This window comes from Rhinatrema bivittatum, chromosome 2, assembly GCF_901001135.1.
Source record: "Rhinatrema bivittatum chromosome 2, aRhiBiv1.1, whole genome shotgun sequence".
Taxonomy (NCBI): Eukaryota; Metazoa; Chordata; class Amphibia; order Gymnophiona; family Rhinatrematidae; genus Rhinatrema; species Rhinatrema bivittatum.
Window position 1 is genome coordinate 621916827 of NC_042616.1, and position 22991 is coordinate 621939817.

The following is a 22991-nucleotide window of genomic DNA, read 5'->3' on the forward strand; positions in this document are numbered from 1 at the left end:
CAGGACACTGCGCAGGATCTCATGTCTCAGCCTCCGCCACCGCCCACAACCGCTCTGACTCCATCGGTTGTGCAGCCGGAATTGTCCGATCTAATTCGACAAGCGGTTTCACAGGCTTTGAGGGACCAACTTTCAGTACCGACGTGTATGCCGATGCTTACAGCATCGATGCCAGCAAGTCTGCCGGTGGTACCACTGATGCCGGGGTTGATCTTGACACCAACGACAGGAGGAGATTCGATGTCGAAGCCCAGAATTATTACGGCATCAACTTCGATCTATGCACAGATACCATCCACTTCATCGGTGCCGATGACGTTACCGCCATCGACAGTGTCTACGCCAAGGAGACCAGTACACACTTGCGTCAATGCCACCTATTATTTCATCGATGCAACCATCGACAGAGGAGACTGAGCCTCAAGATCTAGCTCTCCTCCAACGTCTCCTACAAAAATATCACAAATTCATCGATACAATTCCACAAAAACCCACCGAACAAGTTCCTCCACCAATTTACATCGATGACCCATTACCTGGACCATCAGGTATTCACCATCCACCCAGGTCAACCCCAAAGACTCCCTACAAAGATGATGAGGACTCTTGGGATGATCAAGGGACAGACACCTCTTCTGAGGACTTTGTCAGACCCCTCGCCTCCAGAATCAAGGAAAAGTTCCTCACCAGAGGACTTATCTTTTTCCAGTTTTGTTCAAGACATGGCGGACACAATACCTTTCAAACTTTCATCAAACAGGATTCTAGGCAACACACATTAGAAGTTCTGCAGTTTGTGGACCCACCCAAACAAGTATTGGCGATTCCCATCCATGATGTGCTCTTAGATTTGCAGCACTGTATTTGGGAGCACCCATGTACTGTATCTGCAGTGAACAAACGTGTGGACACAACCTACCTAGTGCAACCAGCACCAGGATTTCAAAAAACACAACTACCACACCAGTCTGTGGTAGTAGAATCTGCCCAGAAAAAATCAAAGCGTGTCCGTCCACACTCCTCGACTCATCCAGGGAAAGATCATCGCTTCCTCGACTCCCTTGGCAGGAAAATTTACCAGGGTACACTCCTATCTTCCAGAATCTCTGCCTATTAGCTGTACATGACACAGTATCAGAGAGATCTCTGGAAACAAATGGAGGAATTCACAAATTCTCTACATGCACAATTTCAGGAAGCAGCACAGGCCATAGTCACCAAAGGCCTAGAAGCAGGGAAGCATGAGGTAAGGGCTGCTTATGACAATTTTGACACTGCCTCAAGAACAGCAGCAGCAGGAATCACGGCACGCAGGTGGGCATGGTTAAAAGCCTCAGACCTCAGGCCTGAGGTACAGGAAAAGCTGGTAGATTTACCATGTCTCGGAGACAATTTGTTCGGAGAAAAAGTCCAGGATGCTGTTCAACAGCTTAAGGATCACACAGAGACCCTACGACAATTGTCCCAACTACCACAAGAGACATCAACACAGTCCTCTCGGTGCCTTCCTCGAAGGGACCCTAGGCGTTCTTATTACAGACCAAGGAGGTACTACGCCCAACCTGCTAGAACTAGGCCTTCTAGGCCTACTCAACGTTCACAATCTAGACAGCCCAGAACAACCCACACTCAACCTCCTCCACAAACTGGTGCAGCAGCGGGTTTTTGAAGATCAAACCAGTGAACAGACCCACCTCCTGAACCCCTGACCAGACCTGCCAGTAGGGGGCAGAGTATTCTATTTCCACTCAAATTGGACAAATATAACATCAGACCAATGGGTACTCTCTATAGTGTCTCGAGGCTACAAACTAAATTTCCTTTTAATTCCTCCAGAATTTCCACCAACTTCCTGCCCACAACAAAATTCTCAACTAATTCAATTACAAATAGAATTATCCACCCTTCTGAGAGCCAGGGCCATTCAACCAGTGCCCCAGACACAGCAGGGCAGAGGATTCTATTCCAGATATTTCCTCATTCCAAAGAAAACTGGAGGCCTACGTCCCATCCTAGACCTCAGAAATCTCAACAAATTTCTAAAAAAGGAGAAGTTCAGGATGGTTTCTCTAGGCACCATGCTCCCACTTCTGCAAACAGGAGATTCGCTTTGTTCTCTGTATCTTCAAGATGCTTACGCTCACATTCCAATATTCCCTCCTCATGGCAAGTACCTGCGCTTCATGGTAGGCCATCAACATTTCCAATACAGAGTTCTACCATTCGGACTAGCCTCCGCTCCCAGAGTATTTACAAAATGTCTAGCAGTATTAGCAGCACACTTACACAAGGAAAGTGTCCATGTATTCCCATATCTGGACGACTGGCTCATCAGAAGTCAATCTCAACAGGGAGCTCTTACGTCTCTAAATCGGACGATTGCTCTCCTTCACTCCATGGGTTTTCTCATCAACTATCAAAAATTCCACCTTACTCCATCTCACCTACTTCAAATCATAGGAGCAGACTTGAACACAACCCTATCAAGGGCTTTTCTACCCAACAATCGAGAAGAGACACTTTCCCTTCTAGCAAAGTCCATTTACTCAAAGAATCAAGTGACAGCTCATCAGTTTCTAACTTTATTAGGCCACATGGCTTCCACGGTTCATGTCACTCCTATGGCACGACTAGCCATGAGAGTAACTCAATGGACTTTAAGGTCACAATGGATTCAAGCCGTCCAACCACTGCATTCTCTAATTCAAGTAACCCACCAATTACGTTCTTCTCTACTTTGGTGGGCGAACAAGAACAATTTGCGCAAGGGCCTACCCTTCCAGCAACCAGTCCCACAGATAACTTTAACCACAGATGCATCCACATTGGGTTGGGGAGCCCACATAAACAATCTCCAAACCCAAGGCACTTGGACAAAAAGCGAAGCAATGTTTCAAATAAACTTCCTGGAACTTCAAGCTATACGTTATGCGCTCCATGCGTTCAAGGACTGCCTTTCACACAAGACTGTTCTGATACAAATGGACAGCACAGTTGCCATGTGGTACATCAACAAACAGGGAGGCACGGGCTCGTATCTCCTTTGTCAAGAAGCCACACAGATTTGGGCCTGAGCCCTAACACACTCAATGTTTCTCTGGGCCACTTATCTGGCGGGCATTCAAAATGTACTGGCGGACAGACTCAGTCGTCAATTCCAACCACACGAATGGTCTCTGGATCCCTCGGTAGCGACCAGGATCTTCCAATGTTGGGGTCAACAGACAATAGACCTCTTTGCATCACACCTGAATCACAAAGTGCACAAATTCTGTTCTTTACAAAAACAGAAGAACCAACCAACCAAGGACACCTTTGCTCGCCCTTGGAACTCAGACCTACTATACGCGTATCCTCCAATACCACTCATAACCAAAACTTTAGTGAAACTACAACAGGACAAGGGGTCCATGATACTCATAGCCCCGTATTGGCCTCGACAAGTATGGTTTCCCACACTTCTAGATCTTTCAGTCAGGGATCCAATTCGTCTGGGAGTAGCTCCCACTCTCATAACTCAGGATCAGGGCTGGCTGTGCCATCCCAACCTTCAATCCCTATCCCTGACAGCATGGATGTTGAAAGCTTGATATTACAACCACTCAATCTTTAAACCCATATATCTCAAGTGCTTATAGCTTCACGTAAACCTTCAACACGAAAGAACTATGCTTCCAAATGGAAGCGATTTACTTTGTGGTGCAAGCAAAACAACATCGATCCTTTCACTTGCCCTACAACTTCTTTACTAGACTACTTGTACCATCTTTCAGAATCTGGTCTCCAGACTTCATCTGTACGGGTACATTTAAGTGCAATTTCTGCTTACCATAACAAGATAGCAGGTGCACCAATCTCTACACAACCTCTTGTCAATAAATTTGAGAGGTTTAACTCAACTCAATCCACCAATTAGACCTCCAGTCACACAATGGGATCTAAATTTGGATTTATCAAGGCTCATGAGTTCTCCTTTTGAACCCATAGATTCCTGTGATCTAAAATTTCTCACATGGAAGACTATCTTCCTCATAGCCATTACATCAGCTAGACGGGTTAGCGAGTTACAAGCACTTGTCACATACTCACCCTATACACATTTTCTACATGACAGAGTGGTACTCCATACACATCCAAAATTCCTTCCCAAGGTAGTTACGGAATTCCACTTGAACCAATCCATTGTTTTACCAACATTCTTTCCAAGGCCTCATTCTTATCAAGGAGAAAGGGCCTTACATACCTTGGATTGCAAGCGTGCTCTATCTTTCTACTTAAACCGCACTGCAGTCCACAGGAAATCCAATCAACTCTTTGTTTCCTATGACCCAAGCAAACCAGGTAAAGCAGTGGGTAAACATACTCTATCCAACTGGCTAGCAGATTGCATACAATTTTGTTATGAAAAGGCAGGCCTTCCTCTCCAAGGGCGAGTAAAAGCACATTCAGTAAGAGCAATGTCAACCTCAGTAGCACACTATCGTTCAGTGCCAATACTTGACATATGTAAAGCAGCAACATGGAGTTCTCTTTACACCTTTGCAGCTCATTACTGTTTGGATAAACAAGGACGACAAGATTCAACCTATGGACAATCTGTCTTAAAGAACTTGTTTCCAGTTTAACCCCAACTCCTTCTATATCCAACCTGCTGTGATCTTCGGCTGACTCATTTCGACAACAATGCTTCAGTAGTTATTCACTACAAAATGACTCAGCCTATAGCTTGCTATTCACCCATATGTGAGGACTAGCATCCTGCTTGTCCTGGGATAAAGCAAAATTGCTTACCTTGTAATAGGTGTTATCCCAGGACAGCAGGATGTAGTCCTCACAGAACCCACCCGCCACCCCATGGAGTTGGGTCTCATACTTTTTATTATTTTATTTTTTGCTAAAGCTCAAGAGACTGAAGAGAGATACCTGTGGCAGAGAATATCATAGCATGCTGGGCATGCTCAGTGGCCTCACTGGGCCAGTCAAAAGTTTCTAGAAACTTTGACAGAAAGTTTTCCCGCACTAGGGCTCCGTTAGTGACGTCACCCATATGTGAGGACTACATCCTGCTGTCCTGGGATAACACCTATTACAAGGTAAGCAATTTTGCTTTATTAGCACTATAACCCTATTTTACCGGTAGTATGATATTTTATTAATTTTATGTATTTTATTATTTTTGTAATTTTAAGTATTGAGAATTTTTAGGAGTTTTTAATATTTATAGGGTGAATTATTTATTTTAACGTTTTTCTTTTTGGGACAAAGCATTAATGACTGTCCCCAAATCTGATGTAAACTGACGTAAAGTGTATATAATACGTTTGGTATATAAAAATGCCTAAATAAATAAGATGGCATAACTTTGGACAAGCAGTTTTATACAGCGTTGTATTAAATAAGTGCTTCTTCATTTCAGCCCTCAGCTTGGAATTCCCCATGTCTAATGGCTAATTCATGCCTGCTTGTCAATGGAGAAAGCAGTTTTTCTTATTATAAACAGGAGTTAGCAGTACGACTTATCCATTCTTAATGCACAGCTGCTTTCCTAGAGAGTTGACTACCTTGCTAACACTTAAGCTCTGGAAGAGACTGAAGGGCTCATAAGGCAATGAGTCCATGCAGAAACTCCTACACATGAACACTAAAGTCTTTATTGAGCTCTGAAAATGGGTCTGTGTCATCACCATTGCATGATGGCACCCACAAATAATGACTAATTTATCCTGCTGTCCACAGAGAACCCTGTTTACAGATAAACAAACTTGCTTTACCCACTCATTAATTACCTTCTCTCATTAATCACCAACTTTCTTTTGTTAATGGAGATTTCCAAATGTTTGGTATAGCTCAGGAACCTGATAGTTGATGCCATACATTTTAAATTTTTCATTGTCTCTAGAATGACAAAACAAGCATACTTAAAACACAGTTTATACAATACAAATTATCGATCCTAGATATATAACTTTTTCAAATCAATAAAACACAGTATTAGTAGTACTCAAACCTCATACAAAATCTTCCCCCCAAACTGATCCCCACCTCCCCACTCCCCCTATTCATTATATGCTGCAGCATGGAATCATTCATATAACATCAAAGTGTCTACATATTTGGTTGTTCACTGCAGAGCTAAGAGTCAGCCATCACTGAGCAAGGGGAATATAAAAGGCATAGCAGCATATAAACATGTTATTTAACATTTTTATTACCTGGATTGGATCTCCAACTGAAATAAACCCCCCATACTGAATTAAATTTCTGCATTTAATGACATATAGCAGTTAATTTACACTTCTTACACGTTCCAATCGCTGAGCCATAGAGGAAATAGTTGGAGCTTTCAGTTTTTTCCAACACCACGCTTTTTTACACCAGGCAGCTAGATTTATTTCTTATATTAACAATTGGGTACCTTTAGTGTAATTTCCGGAGCCTGAAAGAATTACTAGGAAGACATGGAGGAAAGGAAATGTTATGAAGCAATTCCGTAAAATAATAGTAATCTCTACGTCCCACAAGTTTGTTGCACCAAAGTCTCCAAATATGCAATGTATTGTGTGTACTTGGTGCCACATTCTTAATAGATCTCAGTGTATTGGGGTTGCCACAGCATCACAGTTAGCGGCATTAAACTGACCCAATGTTGTTCTATGGACACCCATTGCTTTTGATTTCTTCTATTCCAATCCACAATTGAACATAATTGAGAGGCTGCATAATATCAGCTAATATAGGGAACACAACATCCTCCATCTAATTTAGACTGATACTTCAAACTTCTCTTTACCCTCTGAGGTTTCCTTCTCTATATGAAATCAGAAATCTTCCTGTGCCATAATTTAAGCATAGCATTAGGTATCCCATTTGGGATAGTTTGAAATAAATAACCCAACTGAGGTAGAATATTGATTTTAGTCACTACAGTTCTTCCCAGCCATGACAAAAAAAAAAGAGTATCCCATTTTTGAAATCCTTCAGAATCTTGTAAATTAAAGGTGGGTAGTTAAGAGAATAGAGATCTTACAATTTTTTACCTAGATAAACCCCCAAGTACTTAATTTTGTGGATCTCCCATTTAAATGGATCTTTGCTTTGTAAAATGTGTTCAGAAATCCTTAAAGTATCTCTTCCTGTAGATTTGGATTTGTCCCAATTAATTTTTAACCCTAATACTTTGCTAACATCACTCATCTCCCTTACCACCATGTCTTTGACAACCCAAGGTCGGTTAATGTAAATATACTATTTACATCGTCTACAAAAAGAGGTAATTTATAAGATCCATTTTCTATACCAAAACCAGCAATCCCAGTATTTTCCCTTATCTTAATAGCAAAAGGCTCCAGAAATATAGCAAACAAGAGGTGACAAAGGGCAACCCTGACGGGGTTCCTCTCTCAAATGGAAAATTATTGGAATAATCTCCATTCATGCCAGTGGAGAGTCATACAATTTATTTAACCATTTAAGAACATATCCCCCAAAACCCATTTTTTCCATTGTTTTAAACAAAAAAGGCCAGTGCACCATGTCGAACGCCTTTTCTGCATTTACTGTAAGACACAAGTATGGTATATTTTCTTTGTGCCCACCACATGATGTCAATTATTTTCCTCACATTGTCTGAGGCCATTCTTCCTGGAATAAAGCCCACCTGATCGGAGTGAATAAGCCAGCCAATCACTTTGGTTAACCAATCAGCTAAAACTTTAGCCTGGATCTTCAAGTCTAAATTAATTATTGATATTGGGTGATAAAACCCACAAACTGCTGGATCTCTTCCTGGTTTTGCTATAATTGTTACCCCGCTAGATAGGAATCTGGAAGCAAAAGGCCCTCCTCCCATTAGATGATTGAACAGTTTAGCCAAAGGACCCACTAAACATGCCAAGAATTGTTGATAAAATTTAGCTGTAAAGTCATCCAGTCCTGGTGATGTACCAGTTTTAAGAATTCTAATGGTTAGGGCTACCTCAGTATTCGAACTTTCTCTATCCAACCACTCCCGATTATCTTCTGGCAAACCCAGTAAAGGGACATTTTGTAGGTAACACTCCAACATTCCTGTATGATGGAATTCTCAGTACCTTATAATTCCTCATACAATTTGAAGAAGCGATTCCTTATGTCCACATTTGATATCAAAATTTTCTCCTCTTTACTTTTTTATTTTAAGGATATTATTTTGGGTGGAGATCTGTTTTAATCTTCTTGCCAAAAAGTGGCCTGCCTTGTCTCCTCTATCAAAAAATGTTTGTCTGGTCAGATATAAATGATGAGCTATAGTACTTGGGTCCAGGCCCTGGAGATCCTCCCTGGCTTTAGACAGCTGTTGTAGGATCTTTTTAGAACCTGATCCCTTATGGATAGCTTCCAATTCTCTTATCTTATTTCAAAGAGCCATTTTGTCTTTTTTTTTTTTTTTTCCAGAAAGGAAGTCCTAGAAATAAAATGACCCCAAATGAATGCCTTGAGGCAATTCCACACCACGTCTGGAAATGTCTCCCTTACCATTAGTTACTAAGTATTCCAAAATTGTATCTGTTAAATTTAATTCTTTAGCTGACGACAAAGAATCATTCAATCTCCAGAACCTACTATCTGAGTCATAATTAAACACCTTATTATCCAAACTGGAGCCTGATCAGACAGGTTATAGATTCAATTTCTACCTTTAGAATACTATTAACTGATCCCCTGTCAACCAATATAAAGTCAATTCTTGAGTATATATTATGGGATTTAGAGAAAAAAGTATAGTTCCTAGAAATGGGAAAATTCGCCCATGTTTCCATCAACTGTTTGTTTGGCCATGTGAATTGATGAGACAGACACAACACCCTGGGAACTATCTAATGCTGGTACTCAAACCAAGTTGAAATCACCCCCCAGAATCAAATGTCCCACAGTGTTGTTCACTAAATAGATTTGCAGTTTATCAAAAAAAATCCCCTTGATCTCTATTTGGTGCACATATATTAACTACTGTATAGAGCTCTCCCCCATTAGCAACTGGAGCAAAATAAATCTACTAAGCGGGTCCCAAATGCAGGATTTGTATTTAAAAAAAAAAACTCTTTAGCAAAAAGGATACCTACCCCAACATATGTGAGTAGTTATGAAAGCGCATCAGATATTTATAACACCCCTTTAAATGAGTTTTCTGTAATCGTATTATGGAAGCTTTGAGATCCCCCATTTCCTTGTTAGAAGTTTTCTTTTATGGAATGAGTTGAGACCCTTTATGTTAATAGATACCACTCAAAAACTATCTATGATGACTTTAATAGATTATCCAAGATAAGCAGGCTAATCCCTCCCAAGAGAACACACAACACCATTAATCCTTCCATGTCAGCCTTCCAATGGCCACCCTACCCTAGAACCAGCCACATAACCTGGCCAAACCAAAGATGTATATTATCATGCATCATAAATCAATTCTTTATCTGACTGTGCTATGCAATTCACATCACCCAGTTCTCCGATGTTACCTCTACCCAAACCTTCCCCCTTCCCCTCCCTCAGACTGATCTGCTATTTTTCTGCGCAAATAATCATCTTCATCCGGAGGAATAAACCTTACCAGGCCAATGGATTCTCTCTCTGTATACAACCAGGCCCCTATAAAGAGTAAATGAAAGATATAACCAGGTCATTATGTTAGCTGTAATGAAGTCACTCAGTTCAAGAAAATAAAGCATTATCAGAATTAGCTTATGATATGAATCAAGAATTAGCCGCAAAACTACATCAGTATAGCTGTTATACCATCTGTCATTTTTCAAAAGAAAGGCAGAAATGGCCTCATGCCTTATAGGTAATTCAGCCAATTGTTTAAGCTGCATGGACAAGGATTTCTGACCTAAAGTTCAGCACTACTGCTTCATGTAAGATCACCGAGCCACTTGATTGCCATCTCAGATGACTGCTCCCCTTGCCAACGCATTGTCAACTTGGAAAATCCTCTTTAGACGGTGCAGCCTGCGATTCCAAACTACCAGTGTAATCTCTGGTTTAATGCTGCATCAGCCTCTTTTGGAGAACTTATCTTTGTAGAAATCCCATCGATAGTAAAGGCTAAGCCAAAAGCCACCGGTATTTTATATTTTCTTTCCACAAAAATAAAGTAACATCTTTGAGCTCCTGGTTGTTTCTCAGCGTAGCTTGAGAAAGGTCTGCAAAAACAGTAATATCCTGCCCTTCTCAGGACCACAAGTGAAATAAATGAGTCTGTATTTATTTTCCAAAATATAACATCAGTAATTCACAAATGCCTAACCTCAATGCACACCACACTTCACATTCGTTCCCATTCATACATTAAAAACACCCCATCACCACAAAAAATAAAACATGTTTTATACATCATAACACCAAGAACAGGCATCAGATAAATACAAAAGGCATGAGCAATGCAAAAATACATATTAATTATCACATAACAAAGATTAATGTACCATTTACAATATTGCTGTTTTTACATCAATGGTGAACGCTAACCACATTCTTTCGTGTTTATTATCATGTAGACCATATCCTTGCACGTCTATTGTGGTGTAAACCAAAAAAGATGGTATACTTTCAAAACATGACATACCAATCAACAATCCTATACTATCTATATGGCCCATATGAATATGTCCCTTATTTTTTGTTAGGGACATAACAAAGTTTCCGAACTTTTCACAAAGTCTCCTTTGTCTCCTATAATGAGTACATACACATCATGTTGTCTAAAATATAATATTAATATTGCTCAGTGATCAAAAATGTTGCCACAATCTCTAAACGAGAACAAAACTACATGTCGACAATCACTGATACTCCAATATATCTCCTTCAACATGCTGGATATGGGCCACCGTGTTCCACTCACACTTCCGACTAATGAGTAAATGTCTTCCATAGGTGATTAGATTTCTTCCTTATCAATTCTGTAAATGAATACCCTGCAAGGGGCCCTTGTTATGCCATCACGGCTTCATCAGGGGAAATGGAAATTCTACAAAACCATATTGAAAATGGCACATAAATATCTTATATCCCATTAACAATATTTTAAACAAACAAAAAGAAAAACTAGAGAAAATATAGAAAAAAATAAAGAAAAAATAACTGCAATCAACTGACCTTACGACCACCTCCTAACCAATTCTTTCAGCAACCCAGGTGAACGCTCACCAATAAATGACTACCCCATACAAGAATCTCCTACAAACATAAATCTCCACAGATTAGCCCGAAATATTTATGAAAACAACATACAGCCCTTCTGCTCAGAATGTTAATACCGACCAACTACTTACCTTGAAATATAATGGCAATGGAGTACCTAAATTCAACCCTTATAGCCCTCTACATCAAGTCCTTCGTCGTAAAACAGTGCTATTATGTAGTAGGGGGCAATATTTTACACTTAAGGCAGTGGGAACAGCGGTATATCTTTGAATGACAGACATTAGCTCCTCGTGGACTGAATGGAGAGGTTGAATGGTCCGCGTTTATGTAATGTTAAAGGGGACTTTGTGACACAGGAGCTGTGGAATAGTGGGTTGACATGATGCATAGAGATAGGGGAGTACAGATTGTGTAAGTATGCCTTGGGGTTGAAAGATGAATATATTGGATGGATTAGAATGGTATAGTTTATATATGGGATTATTTGTTAGGTGGTGAAGGTATAAAAGTGCTTGGGGTATTAGATTCTTTAGGGGTTGTGGTGTTTAAGGTGGGTTGTGTGAGGCTTTGTATGAATGGTAGATGTCTGTTTTGGTTTTTTTTGTAGGTGGGGGTTATCGAGTATGCTTTTGAGTGTGTTTGGTATCGGTGGGTGTTTGGCGTGTGTATGGTATGTGAAAGTCATTTGAATCATGGTTGAGGGATTTTGGAGTCTCTTCAGCGTCAGTTGATTGCCATTTTTTCTTTATTTTTTTCTATATTTTCTCTAGTTTTTCTTTGTTTTTTTCTTTTTTGTTTAAAATATTCTTGATGGGGATATAAGATTTGTGCCATTTTCAATGTTTTTTGTAGAATTTCCATTTCCCCCATTGCTCGTGCCCCTTGTATTTATCTGATGCCTGACTTTGAGTTCATTTTTATTATTTTAGTTTTTTTAGGATCTTATTTTTGATGCATAGCTGTTTTAGTTTTTATTTTAGATATTTTAAGAAAAATTGATAATATGTATTTAGTTTTTAAATCGTTTATTTTAAAATGCAAATGTGTTATTGATGTCTGCCCTAGGATGTAAACTGACGTGATATGTTTTTACATGAATGCCGGATTACAAAAACGAGTAAATACAATAAAATGTTATGATGTATAAGAAAAATGATTTATTTTTTGTGGTGATGGGATGTTTTTAATGTATGAATGGGAATAAATTTGATGTGTGGTGTGCATTGAGGTTAGGCATTTTGTATTACTGCTGTTATATTTTGGAAAATAAATACAGACTCTCATTTATTTCACTTGTAATTCATGTAGTGTCTGAGAGTCACGTGTAATTTCACCCATATTAGGTTTACCTTCTCAGGGCCACACCATTTGCTTGCATGCAGCAGCAGTTAATCTTTCTTTAAGCACATAATTGTGGAAACATGCAATAATGTCTATTGGTCTGTTAGGCAACTTCTCTGCCAGTGCCCTGTGTGCTCTACCTACTTTATTTCCACCTCCATATTCGCTTCAGAGCCCTCCAAAGAATTCAAGAAGAATTTCCCAAATTGCTGGATCACTGTTGCAAAATCATTATTCTCGGGTATTTCCTTAAACCTTCTGAACCTTAGGTTGCTATGTCTCGCTCTATTTTCCTTATTGGCAACCTTTTCTTTTAACAGAGAGTTTTCTGAGAACAGTGACTCACATTAAGCTTTAATACAGTTGACTGAGTCACCCTAAGCTTCCTTTCTCATATTCATCTCATTGACCCTCTATCATATCTCAGTCTGGTCCTTCCGGATATCGGACATCAGGTTTATAAGCGTTTTCTTGTTTTCTTGAATGTCTTTGTGAATCTCCATAAACCATTCCCTAAATTTAGCATGCGAGGGAATGTCTTGATTTGCATCTGAAACTGCATCACTGAGGCCTATTTTCAGGCTTGAACCCTCCTGCTCCTCTGACTCCCTGTGCTCAGCACAGATAGTGTTGTCCATTTTTGTATAAGAAAAATTATGAAAATCTACTTCTTTTTTTGAGGACATCACAACATCTCCTGCCTTCACAGGTGATATCTTGAAGCCGGGAAGGTCACTTATGGCTTTGATAATTAACTGATTAGGCCCATTGGAGAGAGGAGCTCCGAGAATATGCTGCATAGGCCCTGGCGATTTCACTTCCTCCAGTACCATACTTTTCATGAATAGCAAACACACAACATCAAGATGGGCCTGTTATGACTATAGGAATAAAACTTTTCAAATTTGTTTTGTTATTGTCTGAATGTCCTTTGTATAATCTTCACAGAACAGCAATTACAACCATAAGCAGCTTGCTGAGCAACCTTATTCTTTACCTTGTCATTATCATGTTACTATGTATGTTAGGTTTAATGTTAAAAAAATGACTGCATCCTCTTACTGTAGTATGCTGCAGTATGTCAGTGGGATATTACCACGGCAGAGGAAAGTAATCTATAGTGCAAAGATGGCAGACTCCAGTACTTGCACTATCTCTATTGTATACAAATCTATCTCATAGAAACATAGAAATGACGGCAGAGGAAGACCAAACGGCCACCCAGTCTGCCCAGCAAGCTTCACACATTTTTTTCTCATACTTATCTGTTTCTCTTAGCTCTTTGGTTCTATTTCCCTTCCACCCCCATCATTAATGTAGAGAGCAGTGATGGAGCTGCATCCAAGTGAAATATCAAGCTTGATTAGTTAGGGGTAGTAGGGGTAGTAACTGCCGCAATAAGCAAGCTACACCCATGCTTATTTTTTTACCCAGACTATGTTATTCAGCCCTTATTGGTTGTTTTTCTTCTCCCCTGCCGTTGCAGCAGGGGAGAAGAAAAACTCATCTCATGCATATTCTTTGTGGATATCCCGAAATCTAGGCCAGTTTGTGGCTCATGAGGACTGAAGTTGGCCAAACTGCCATAGTAGAACATAGATACTGGAAAAAAAAATAGAACTATATAAATAATAGAACTATATAACTAGTTTTACTGTTTATATTGTTATAAAATCATGTATTCCCTTGTGTTTTATGACATCAGAAGACAAGCAGTAGAACTCTGCATGTTAATAGAACAAATGTTATAGTTCCACAATTGATTAAGTTGAAAGAAGACCAGAGATCCATTGAATTCTACATTCTTCAAATAGCTGAATAACTATTTCTGCTAAATTTAGTTCTATGGTTTTCATTACCTTCATATATTGTCAAATTTTGTTGTGTTTTTAGGTAATTCCAGTGGAGAAACTGGTGAAAGGGCGCTTCCAAGACAACTTAGATTTCATCCAGTGGTTCAAGAAGTTCTTTGATGCTAACTACGATGGGAAAGAGTATAATCCCATGGAGGCTCGACAAGGACAAGATGCCATTCCTCCCCCAGACCCTGGTGAACAGATCTTCAACTTGCCAAAAAAATCTCATCATGCAAACTCCCCTACAGCAGGTACTGAACCTTTTGAAAAATCCAGTCACTTTTTAGACACCTTTTAATGCATATTGCTTGCCAGTTTCTATAAAAATAGAGTGAAATGTCATATCTGCAAAAAGGAATATTGTAGGCATTAAATCGCATGTACATTCTACTGGTATCAGCAAATAAAAGAAATTGGATAGACTGTCCTGTTGGAAGGCATTTCATAATTTTTGTGAATGAATGTTTCATGCTTAACACCACTAAATGCAATGACTAGCACACTTGTTTTTAAGGTAATCAGAAGCCTGGCTCCTTGTTTTAATATTTTTAAAATATATCGTCCATGTTTCTTCCTCCTGTCTTTCTGAATTTTTTGATGTCCTATTGTTCAAGCTTATTAAACTTGTCAAATCACATGAGCTTTTTAGTGTTGTGGTCTACAGTGAGCTGCCAGAGAAGCTGAAATCCAAAATGTCTTCCTAATTTAGGAAGAAGCTCAAAACATTTTCCTAGCACCCAGACAGATGGATTCAAGGTCAGTGGGGTTATACACCTCTACCAGCAGATGGAGACAGAGCAAACTGATATCACATTATATATACTCATGCAGTGACATCAGCCTGCTAGTATTCTCTATCTCCAAAAAATGGGGGATGTGATTTCCCTACTGGGGATTGCTTCAAAATTTAGAGGAGAATTAATAGGAGCTTTTGAGTTGCCATGCTCTCCTGCGTGATACCTAATAGTCCCTCCCCCAGTTGAGAATTCCTGCGGTGATTTCCGTAGTCCCTCAGATGAGTGCCTTGATCCGGTAACTGGTTCTTCAGCCGGCATGGACTTAGCTGATTAAAGCAACTGAAAGGCAGCGGGTGTAGGAAGCTGAACATGGCGGTGACAATATAGGCCTTCTCCCCCTGAAGCCGGAGACCGTCTCTGTATTCAGCCGGAAAAGGCTAAGCTCAGGTAAGTTGAAAAAAAAAAAAGTCAGAGACAGAGTAGAGGGGTTGTTTTAGGACTTCCTCTGGTCTCCATGCTTGGTGTGCCATTCTGATGTTCGTTCCTGCTCCCGTGGGCGTTAAGAGACTTGGGCAGCCTGGCGGATTGAGCAGCCAGGGTGAGCTAGGCCCCACTGTTAGGCTTCTTTCTGTATGTCGCGTGGTAGACCTTGGTGGTGTTTACTCGCACTTTCTTTCTGCGCATTCAGCTGCCCTCTGCAGGACCATCGGTGTTCAAATTGTGTGCTCAGTTTCTTTTGGGTGCGCTGCCTGTGTACACGTTCTGAAATATATTGGTCATGCACCCAGGTCTGGTGCGGTGACAGTGCACTTATTTGCGGTGCTTAGCCTTGGACCCCTAAATTTAGTGCACATAAAATTTTTGTGCATTAATTTTTCAGTTTTCGGTTGGACGCACATCTTTAGTCACCTGTTAAGCCTAATGATGGATTAATGGCACCTACCTAAGTGCCTTTCCCTCTGTGCTGCCTGTCATATTTGGGCATCTCAGCCTGGAGTTCTATCTAATAAGTTATGAGTAAAGACTAAGTGAGGTGATAGAATCGAGTTATTCAGTTTCAAACTTGTGACAGCACTGCTTAGAGGCTCTGGGAGAATTATCTTCCTCTGATTTTACTAAGCCTGGTTCTTTCCAACCTGTTGATGGCTTAGTTAAGGACATATCAGGAAGGACCCCTGACCTTGGAACTCCCTTGACTGGTTCCTCAACAGGGGATGGGCACAGCACACGTGCCTTCTGGTTTTGGCATGGATCCTTCTACCTTTTCTTGGGTATAATTTTTTCAAGGATTGTAATCCTTTCTTTAGGTGCATTCCTCAGTTCCGTCTAATCCTGTCAGGTCAGATTCTCAGGCGGTGGCCTCTCCCTCTTCTGGTACTACTGTTAAGCGCTGAAGTACACCTCTATTGACTACAGGTACTCTGGATAGGAATCCGGATGACACTGATGATGAGGCAGATCCTGACTGTCTGGAGGATGGGGAAATTTCTCCGGGACTAGAACCGTATAGGTCTATGTTGTGGTTCTTTCATAGAGATGAACTGCTGGCCCTGATTTCCCAGATGTTGAAGATGCTGGGAGTACCTGGGGCAGATTCATGTCTGAGCCAAAAAAAAAAAATCCCATTTTGATTTCTTTGCATAAAGCCTCTTGGTTTTTTGCCCCTGTTATGGAGGCCATTCAAGAATTGATTGATCTAGAGTGGGATGCCCTGGAGGCAAATTTCAAAGGGGGTTGGATCTTAGAAGGCCTGTACCCCCTGGATCCAGTGGTGAAAGGGCGCCTGCATTTTCTGAAAGTAGATGGGCTTGTCAGTGCCGTCTCTAAACGGATGACTATCCCTGTGGCAGGAGGAGCAGCCTTGAAGGATGTGCATGATAGGAGGATTGAAGCCATCATTAAGCAAGCATTCTAAGCAGTGGGAATGACCTTGAATATTGAATCTTGTTGTTCCCTGTTGCTCATTCTTGTTTGCTTCTCTCTCAGGAGGTTGATAATTCTGGAGTGAATTCCAGGGCAGTTATGGAACCCGCCTCTGCCTTTTTGGCAGATATGGGCTGTGATTTGGTTCGCACCTTGGCCAGAGGAGTGGCTTCGGTAATAGCAGCCAGGCGTCAGTTATGGCTGAGAAATTGGTCAGCCAATGCGATCTCCAAAGCGAATCTTACAAAGCTGCCTTTTAAAGGGCCCGCTCTTGTTTGGGAGTGAGTTGGAAAAACTGGGCAGTAAGTGAGGCTAATCTCCAGTTCCTCTGTTGCCGGCAGATAAGCAGTCACCGTGCCTCTTTGATATGAGAGGTCATCTCAAGGGTTCCAAGCAGTTTCATCCCTACAGAGAGGCGACCTTTCAGTGGACTTGGCCTTTCAGTAGATCTCATTCCTTTTGTCCCAGACAGCCTAGGCGGGGCATGGGATCAGCCTCCCAATGAAGGTTTGCCAACCTACCCCTGGGAACAGGAGATAGGGGGGACACCTCTCTCTCTCTTATCAGAGATGGCTTGAAATCACATTGGATCAGTGGTTCCTGGAGGCGATATGAGAGGAATATGTTCTAGAGTTTAGCAGTGTTCCTCTGGATGTGTTCATGGAGTCTCCCTGCAGAAGAAGGCTGCTCACTCTGAGGGCTGTGGTTTCCAGTAGCTACGTCACAAGAAAATACGGGTTGATATTCCATTATTTCATTGTGCCCAAAAAGGAGGGCTCCTTTCGTCCCATCCTGGATCTTAAAGGAGTCAACCGTCATTTGCAGGTGACTCATTTTCACATGAAAATGTTGCACTCAATGACAATGGCCATTCAGTCAAGAGAATTTCTGACCTCCTGGGATTTGTCCAAGGCATACCTCCATATTCCAGTCTGATTGCAGCACCAATGTTTTCTGTGTTTCGCGGTGTTGGGGTGCCATTATCAGTTTTGGGTGCTACATTTTGGTCTGGCCACCGCACCCAGAACTTTTTCCAAAGTTATGGTGGTGATGGTGGCAGAGTTGAGAGAGGATGGGATCCTGGTACACCAGTATTGGGACAACTGGCTGATTCAGGCAAAGTCTCTGGAAGAGAGCTGCCTGGTGATCCGCAAGGTGATCTCCCTGTTGCAGGAGCTCAGTTGGGTGGGGAACCTAGTCAACAGCAGACTTCAGCCATATCAGTTGTTTGAGTACCAAATTTTATCCCAGTCCTAGTGCTTTGCACACCTGGGTACATTTGGTGCATTTCTTGGACATCCTTATCTCGGTACTCACCCATATGTGAGGACTACCATCCTGCTTGTCCTGTGAGAAAGCAAATGTTGCTTACCTGTAACAGGTGTTCTCACAGGACAGCAGGATGTTAGTCCTGAAATCCGCCCGCCGCCCCGCGGTGTTGGGTTCGTAACGTTTTCTTATTTTATTTTTCGGCACTGCCTGTAGCTTTTAAACAAGACTGAAGGGGGACCCTTGCTAGCTTCATGGTTAGTGCCATGCTGGGCATGCCCAGTAGGGGCCAGTCAAAGTTCTGGAAACTTTGACAAAAGTGTTCCGTGATTGGGCTCCATCCTGTGATGTCACTCATATGTGAGGACTAACATCCTGCTGTCCTGTGAGAACACCTGTTACAGGTAAGCAACATTTGCTATCTCTTTTTCCTACTAACAAGCAGGCATTTCACTACAACACGTGTGTAATCACACTCTGTTAGGGCCATACCAGCCTCAATAACTCACCTTCGGCCAGTGCCTCTTGTACATATTTGCAAAGCTGCGACCTGGAGCTCTCTCCATCCCTTCGCAGCCTATTATCCCTTAATAAGACTGGCCGGCATGCTTCCATGTTTGGCCAGTCCGTCTACTACTCTTCTGTTCAGTTTAACTACCTAATATCCTTCCACCAACCCATTAAGGGTTTCAGGATGTCCTCCTACCCAAATTCCACCCCCGATGCTTCATCTTTTGCACATCTTGGGTGCATTGGGTACACTCTCGGGCATCCTCAGCTCGGTACTCACCCATGTGAGGACTACCATCCTGCTTGTCCTGTGAGAAAGCAAGTGTTGCTTACCTGTAACAGGTGTTCTCACAGGACAGCAGGATGTTAGTCCTCACGAAACCCACCCGCCACCCCGCAGAGTTGGGTCTACATATGTTTTATGATTTTAGTTTCGCTTGCGCTTTTTGCTATAAGACGAGACTGAGGAGAGACACCTGTGGTCACAGGGATAATTGCAGGCTGAGCATGCTCAGTGCACTCAGTGTGCCAGCGTCAGTCAAAGCTTTATAGAAACTTTGACAGAAACGTTTTCCATAGCAGGGCTCCGTCCACTGACGTCACCCATATGTGAGGACTAACATCCTGCTGTCCTGTGAGAACACTTGATACAGGTAAGCAACACTTGCTTTATCACAGAAATATAGAGCAAATGATCAATTTTATGTGAAATAATTTGTTTTTATTTAGCTTTGACATATTACATTTTAAAATTGTGTACATTGCTGGTGATTCCTTCTGATTTACTCCATCTTAAAATTCTGCCTTTCCTCTACCCCTGAGGGACTCTTCGGGTGGGAGTATTCCCCTTAGTCCTGGTAATGTGCTCCAAAAGAAAAGAGAGTATTTCTCTACACTACCCCCTTTTTGTGAATACCCAGTGACACCAAACTTGAAACATCTAAAATAGTATAATTGTAATTCGGCCACTAAAAATGGGAAAATTGTCAACGCCAAAAAAAAGGGGCAGAAGTGAATCTAAGGGCCTCATTTACTAAGCATTTTTCCCATAAACACAGAATGTTGTATCTGAGGCAGTGGAGCATGAAATGACTTGAATACAAACAGTAATGTATACAAAAGAAAATACAACAAAGGTAGTGAGTTTCACAAATTGGATATAAAAAATTAATATTATAAATTTAAAAAATTCCCCAAAATTATTACTTAAGTTGCAAAACAAGAACAGTCAGTTGCAAAGAAGGTACATAGTCCTTCCTTCTACCTTTTTTGATGTGTGAAATACATCTGGACTGGGCTTCTCAGATATTTTTAAACAATGTCCATGCCTGCTGTACACAGTCTTTGTAGCTACACCTTTCAGTTTGTTAATATTTTCTTCATTTTATCAGATTCCTTTTTGAAAGTTTAGTTCTAGAACTGTAAATTTACTTATTGCTCCCCTTCCAGTCTTTTTCCTCTAGACATCCTTACTTCACTTATAAGCATTCTTTATTCCAGAGACACCCCTACTGTCAATTTCAGCAGTATAATGACCCACCTGCACTACTGCAACAGCAGCTTCCTGAACGAGGACATTCATGTAAGAGACATCAACCAAAAGCACCACAGCAGGCTCAGCCTAGGATTAGTCCAAGGTTTTGATGACTACAACTCCTCTGGTAGGAGGATAAATTCTTCTATAACTCAGAATGGCAGAAGATCACCAAGGACCAGTCCTCAAAATTGTGGCATTTAGGTTTGCGTTTCCCTTGTCTCCTCGCACTGCATCAATATTTAACCTTCAATCCGAATTTGTCTTACTGAACCCAGCTCCATCTTGAGGTGGCATGAATTCTCAGCTAGCGGAGATATAGAGCCTGTTGCTCCCAAAGGTCATGGCAAAAAGTTTACTCTTGCTATTTCTGTAACCCGAAGAAGTCAGGGGGATGGAGACCCATTCTGGATTTATGAAGTCTGAACAAAAGCAGGAGACTGGATATGTGCCCTGAATCAAAAAGATGCATGTGCTCACATATCCATCCATCCATCAATCTCATTGGAAATACCTCAGCTTTGTGGCGAGCACACCTTATCCTCGTTGCTTCAGCTTGTTCCAGGCAAGTGTGTCTCTTACCTTGTCAGATTGCTAGTCTGCTCACCGATCTCTCTGGGATCTGAACCAGCTCTAATAACTCAGAAGGAGGGTCGTCTGGGCCATATAACTTCTCCCCCCTCTCAACTTGATGGCATGGATGTTGCCACTATCTATGGAGTTAAAGGATTTTGTAATTTCTGACAGGAAGCTGTCTGTTACTAACCTTAACATAAGGCTTGCGGGTAACTGGCACAGAGAGGCAGTTAGGACCCTTATCAAAAACATGGGGGTAACCTGCATAGAACGGCAGTTACTTTCATAAGAAAATTGCTGGGCAGACTGGATGGACTATTTGGTCTTTTTTTTTGCCATCATTACTATGTTACTAGAAGACTGTACAGCTTGAGATGGAAACTTTTTTCTCATGGGGTCAGGCAGTGTCCTTAAAACTGCATGTATTCCAAAAGATCTACTTCAGTATTTGTTTTTCCTTTTCCTATTTGTTTTCCCTTTCCTCTTTGGGCCTCAGTACATTATTGGTCAAAGTGCTGATCTCCATCCATCTTCTGTGTCAAAGGTCATGAAGGGTCTGTGGCATACAAGACATATTTGCCAGACCGGTGATGCCATAGGATCTTGATTGTCGTCCTGACATAACTGATGAAGCCTCCCTACAAATCCTTGTGAGTAAAGTTCCTTAAGGTATCTCACCTGGAAAGTGGTGTTTCAGCTAGAAGAGTCAGCGAACTACAAGCATTAGTTCATTATTCGCTGTATCTGCAGTTTTTTCATAACAGGGTTGGGCTTAGTTCTCACAGTTGTAACCAAAAGTGGTTTTGGCATTTCATTTAAATAAAGCTAGTGTCTTATCCATTATCCTTCCAAGACCTCATGCACATAAATGGGAGAAGGTCTTCCATTCATTGGACTGTAAAAGGTCCTTGGCCTATTATCTGAAGAGAACTGAACTACATTGTAAGTCTTGACTTTATTTTTGTCTCCTGACTCTCACACTGAGAACGGCAAATGTGCATTTTCCAATTGGCTAGCACAGTGATTCTCAACCTAGTCCTCGGGACACACCTAACCAGTCCTGTTTTTAGGATATCCACAATGAATATGCATGACATAGATTTGCATGCACTGACTCCATTGTATGTAAATCCGTTTCATGCATAGTCATTGTGGATATCCTGAAAACTGACTGGCTAGGTGTGTCTCGAGGACTGGGTTGAGAACTCCTGGGCTAGCAGACTGTATCGCTCATTGCCATTCTCTAGCTGGCCTCCAGATCTCAAACTCTGTCAAGGCGCATTGGGAAAGAGCCATGGCTACCTCAGTGGCTCACCCAAGAGCCGTGTTCATTGAAGACCTCTGCAAAGCTGCAACTTAGTCCTTGATTCACTCCATGTCCCATTACTGTCTGGACAATATCTGTAGAAGTGACAATAGTTTTGGGCAAGCAGCTTTGCATAGCCTGTTTACCCAGTAGTCCTCTCTCCATGGGGGGGGGGGGCTCCAGGTTGCTTTTTCATTAAATGCTGCACTTGCAACCCACAGCTTGGGACTCCCCAGTCCTGTTTGTCAACAGAGAAATTAAATTTGCTTACCGTAAATGGAGTTCTTCATAGACAGTAGATTAATTAGCCTTGCTTAATACCCTCCCGCCTCCCTAGAGAATAGACTACCAACTAAAGTGAAGCAGTTCAATTGACTGAGGAGCTTAAAAGGCAGTACTTGCGTGGAAATCTCAATCATGCTCTGTATTAAAACTCTACTGAACTAGAGGGATTGGGTCTGTTTAATGCTAGCTGAAATCACCTAAGTGTTCTTTGTAGACAGCAGGATGAATCAGCAACACAAGCCCACTGAATTGAAGACTAGCTATAAAGACTGATGAGACTTTCACAGCAATGGCTGTGCAGGAATCCTAACACATGCTCAGAAAGAGCTTTTTCCATCTTGACGTTGTCAGATGCTGTCATCCATTTATGTTGCTCATTTGATCTGCTGTGTATGGAGAATATATGTTATAGGTAAGCAACTTTGCTTTCTTGCTAAAAAAAAAAATAGCTGTCTGGATTCTTTACAATC

General features: G+C 41.4%; 1 protein-coding gene across 6 annotated transcripts in view; it reads left to right on the forward strand.

Annotated features, from left to right (window-relative positions):
• Positions 1-22991, forward strand: part of MAPRE2 (microtubule associated protein RP/EB family member 2) — a 317614-nt gene that overhangs the window by 245806 nt on the left and 48817 nt on the right. For all 6 annotated transcript variants that reach the window (XM_029591235.1, XM_029591238.1, XM_029591236.1 and 3 more), the window contains one exon: positions 14419-14632. In XM_029591235.1, coding sequence (XP_029447095.1) covers positions 14419-14632 — 214 coding nt within the window. The remainder of the gene's footprint in view (positions 1-14418; positions 14633-22991) is intronic.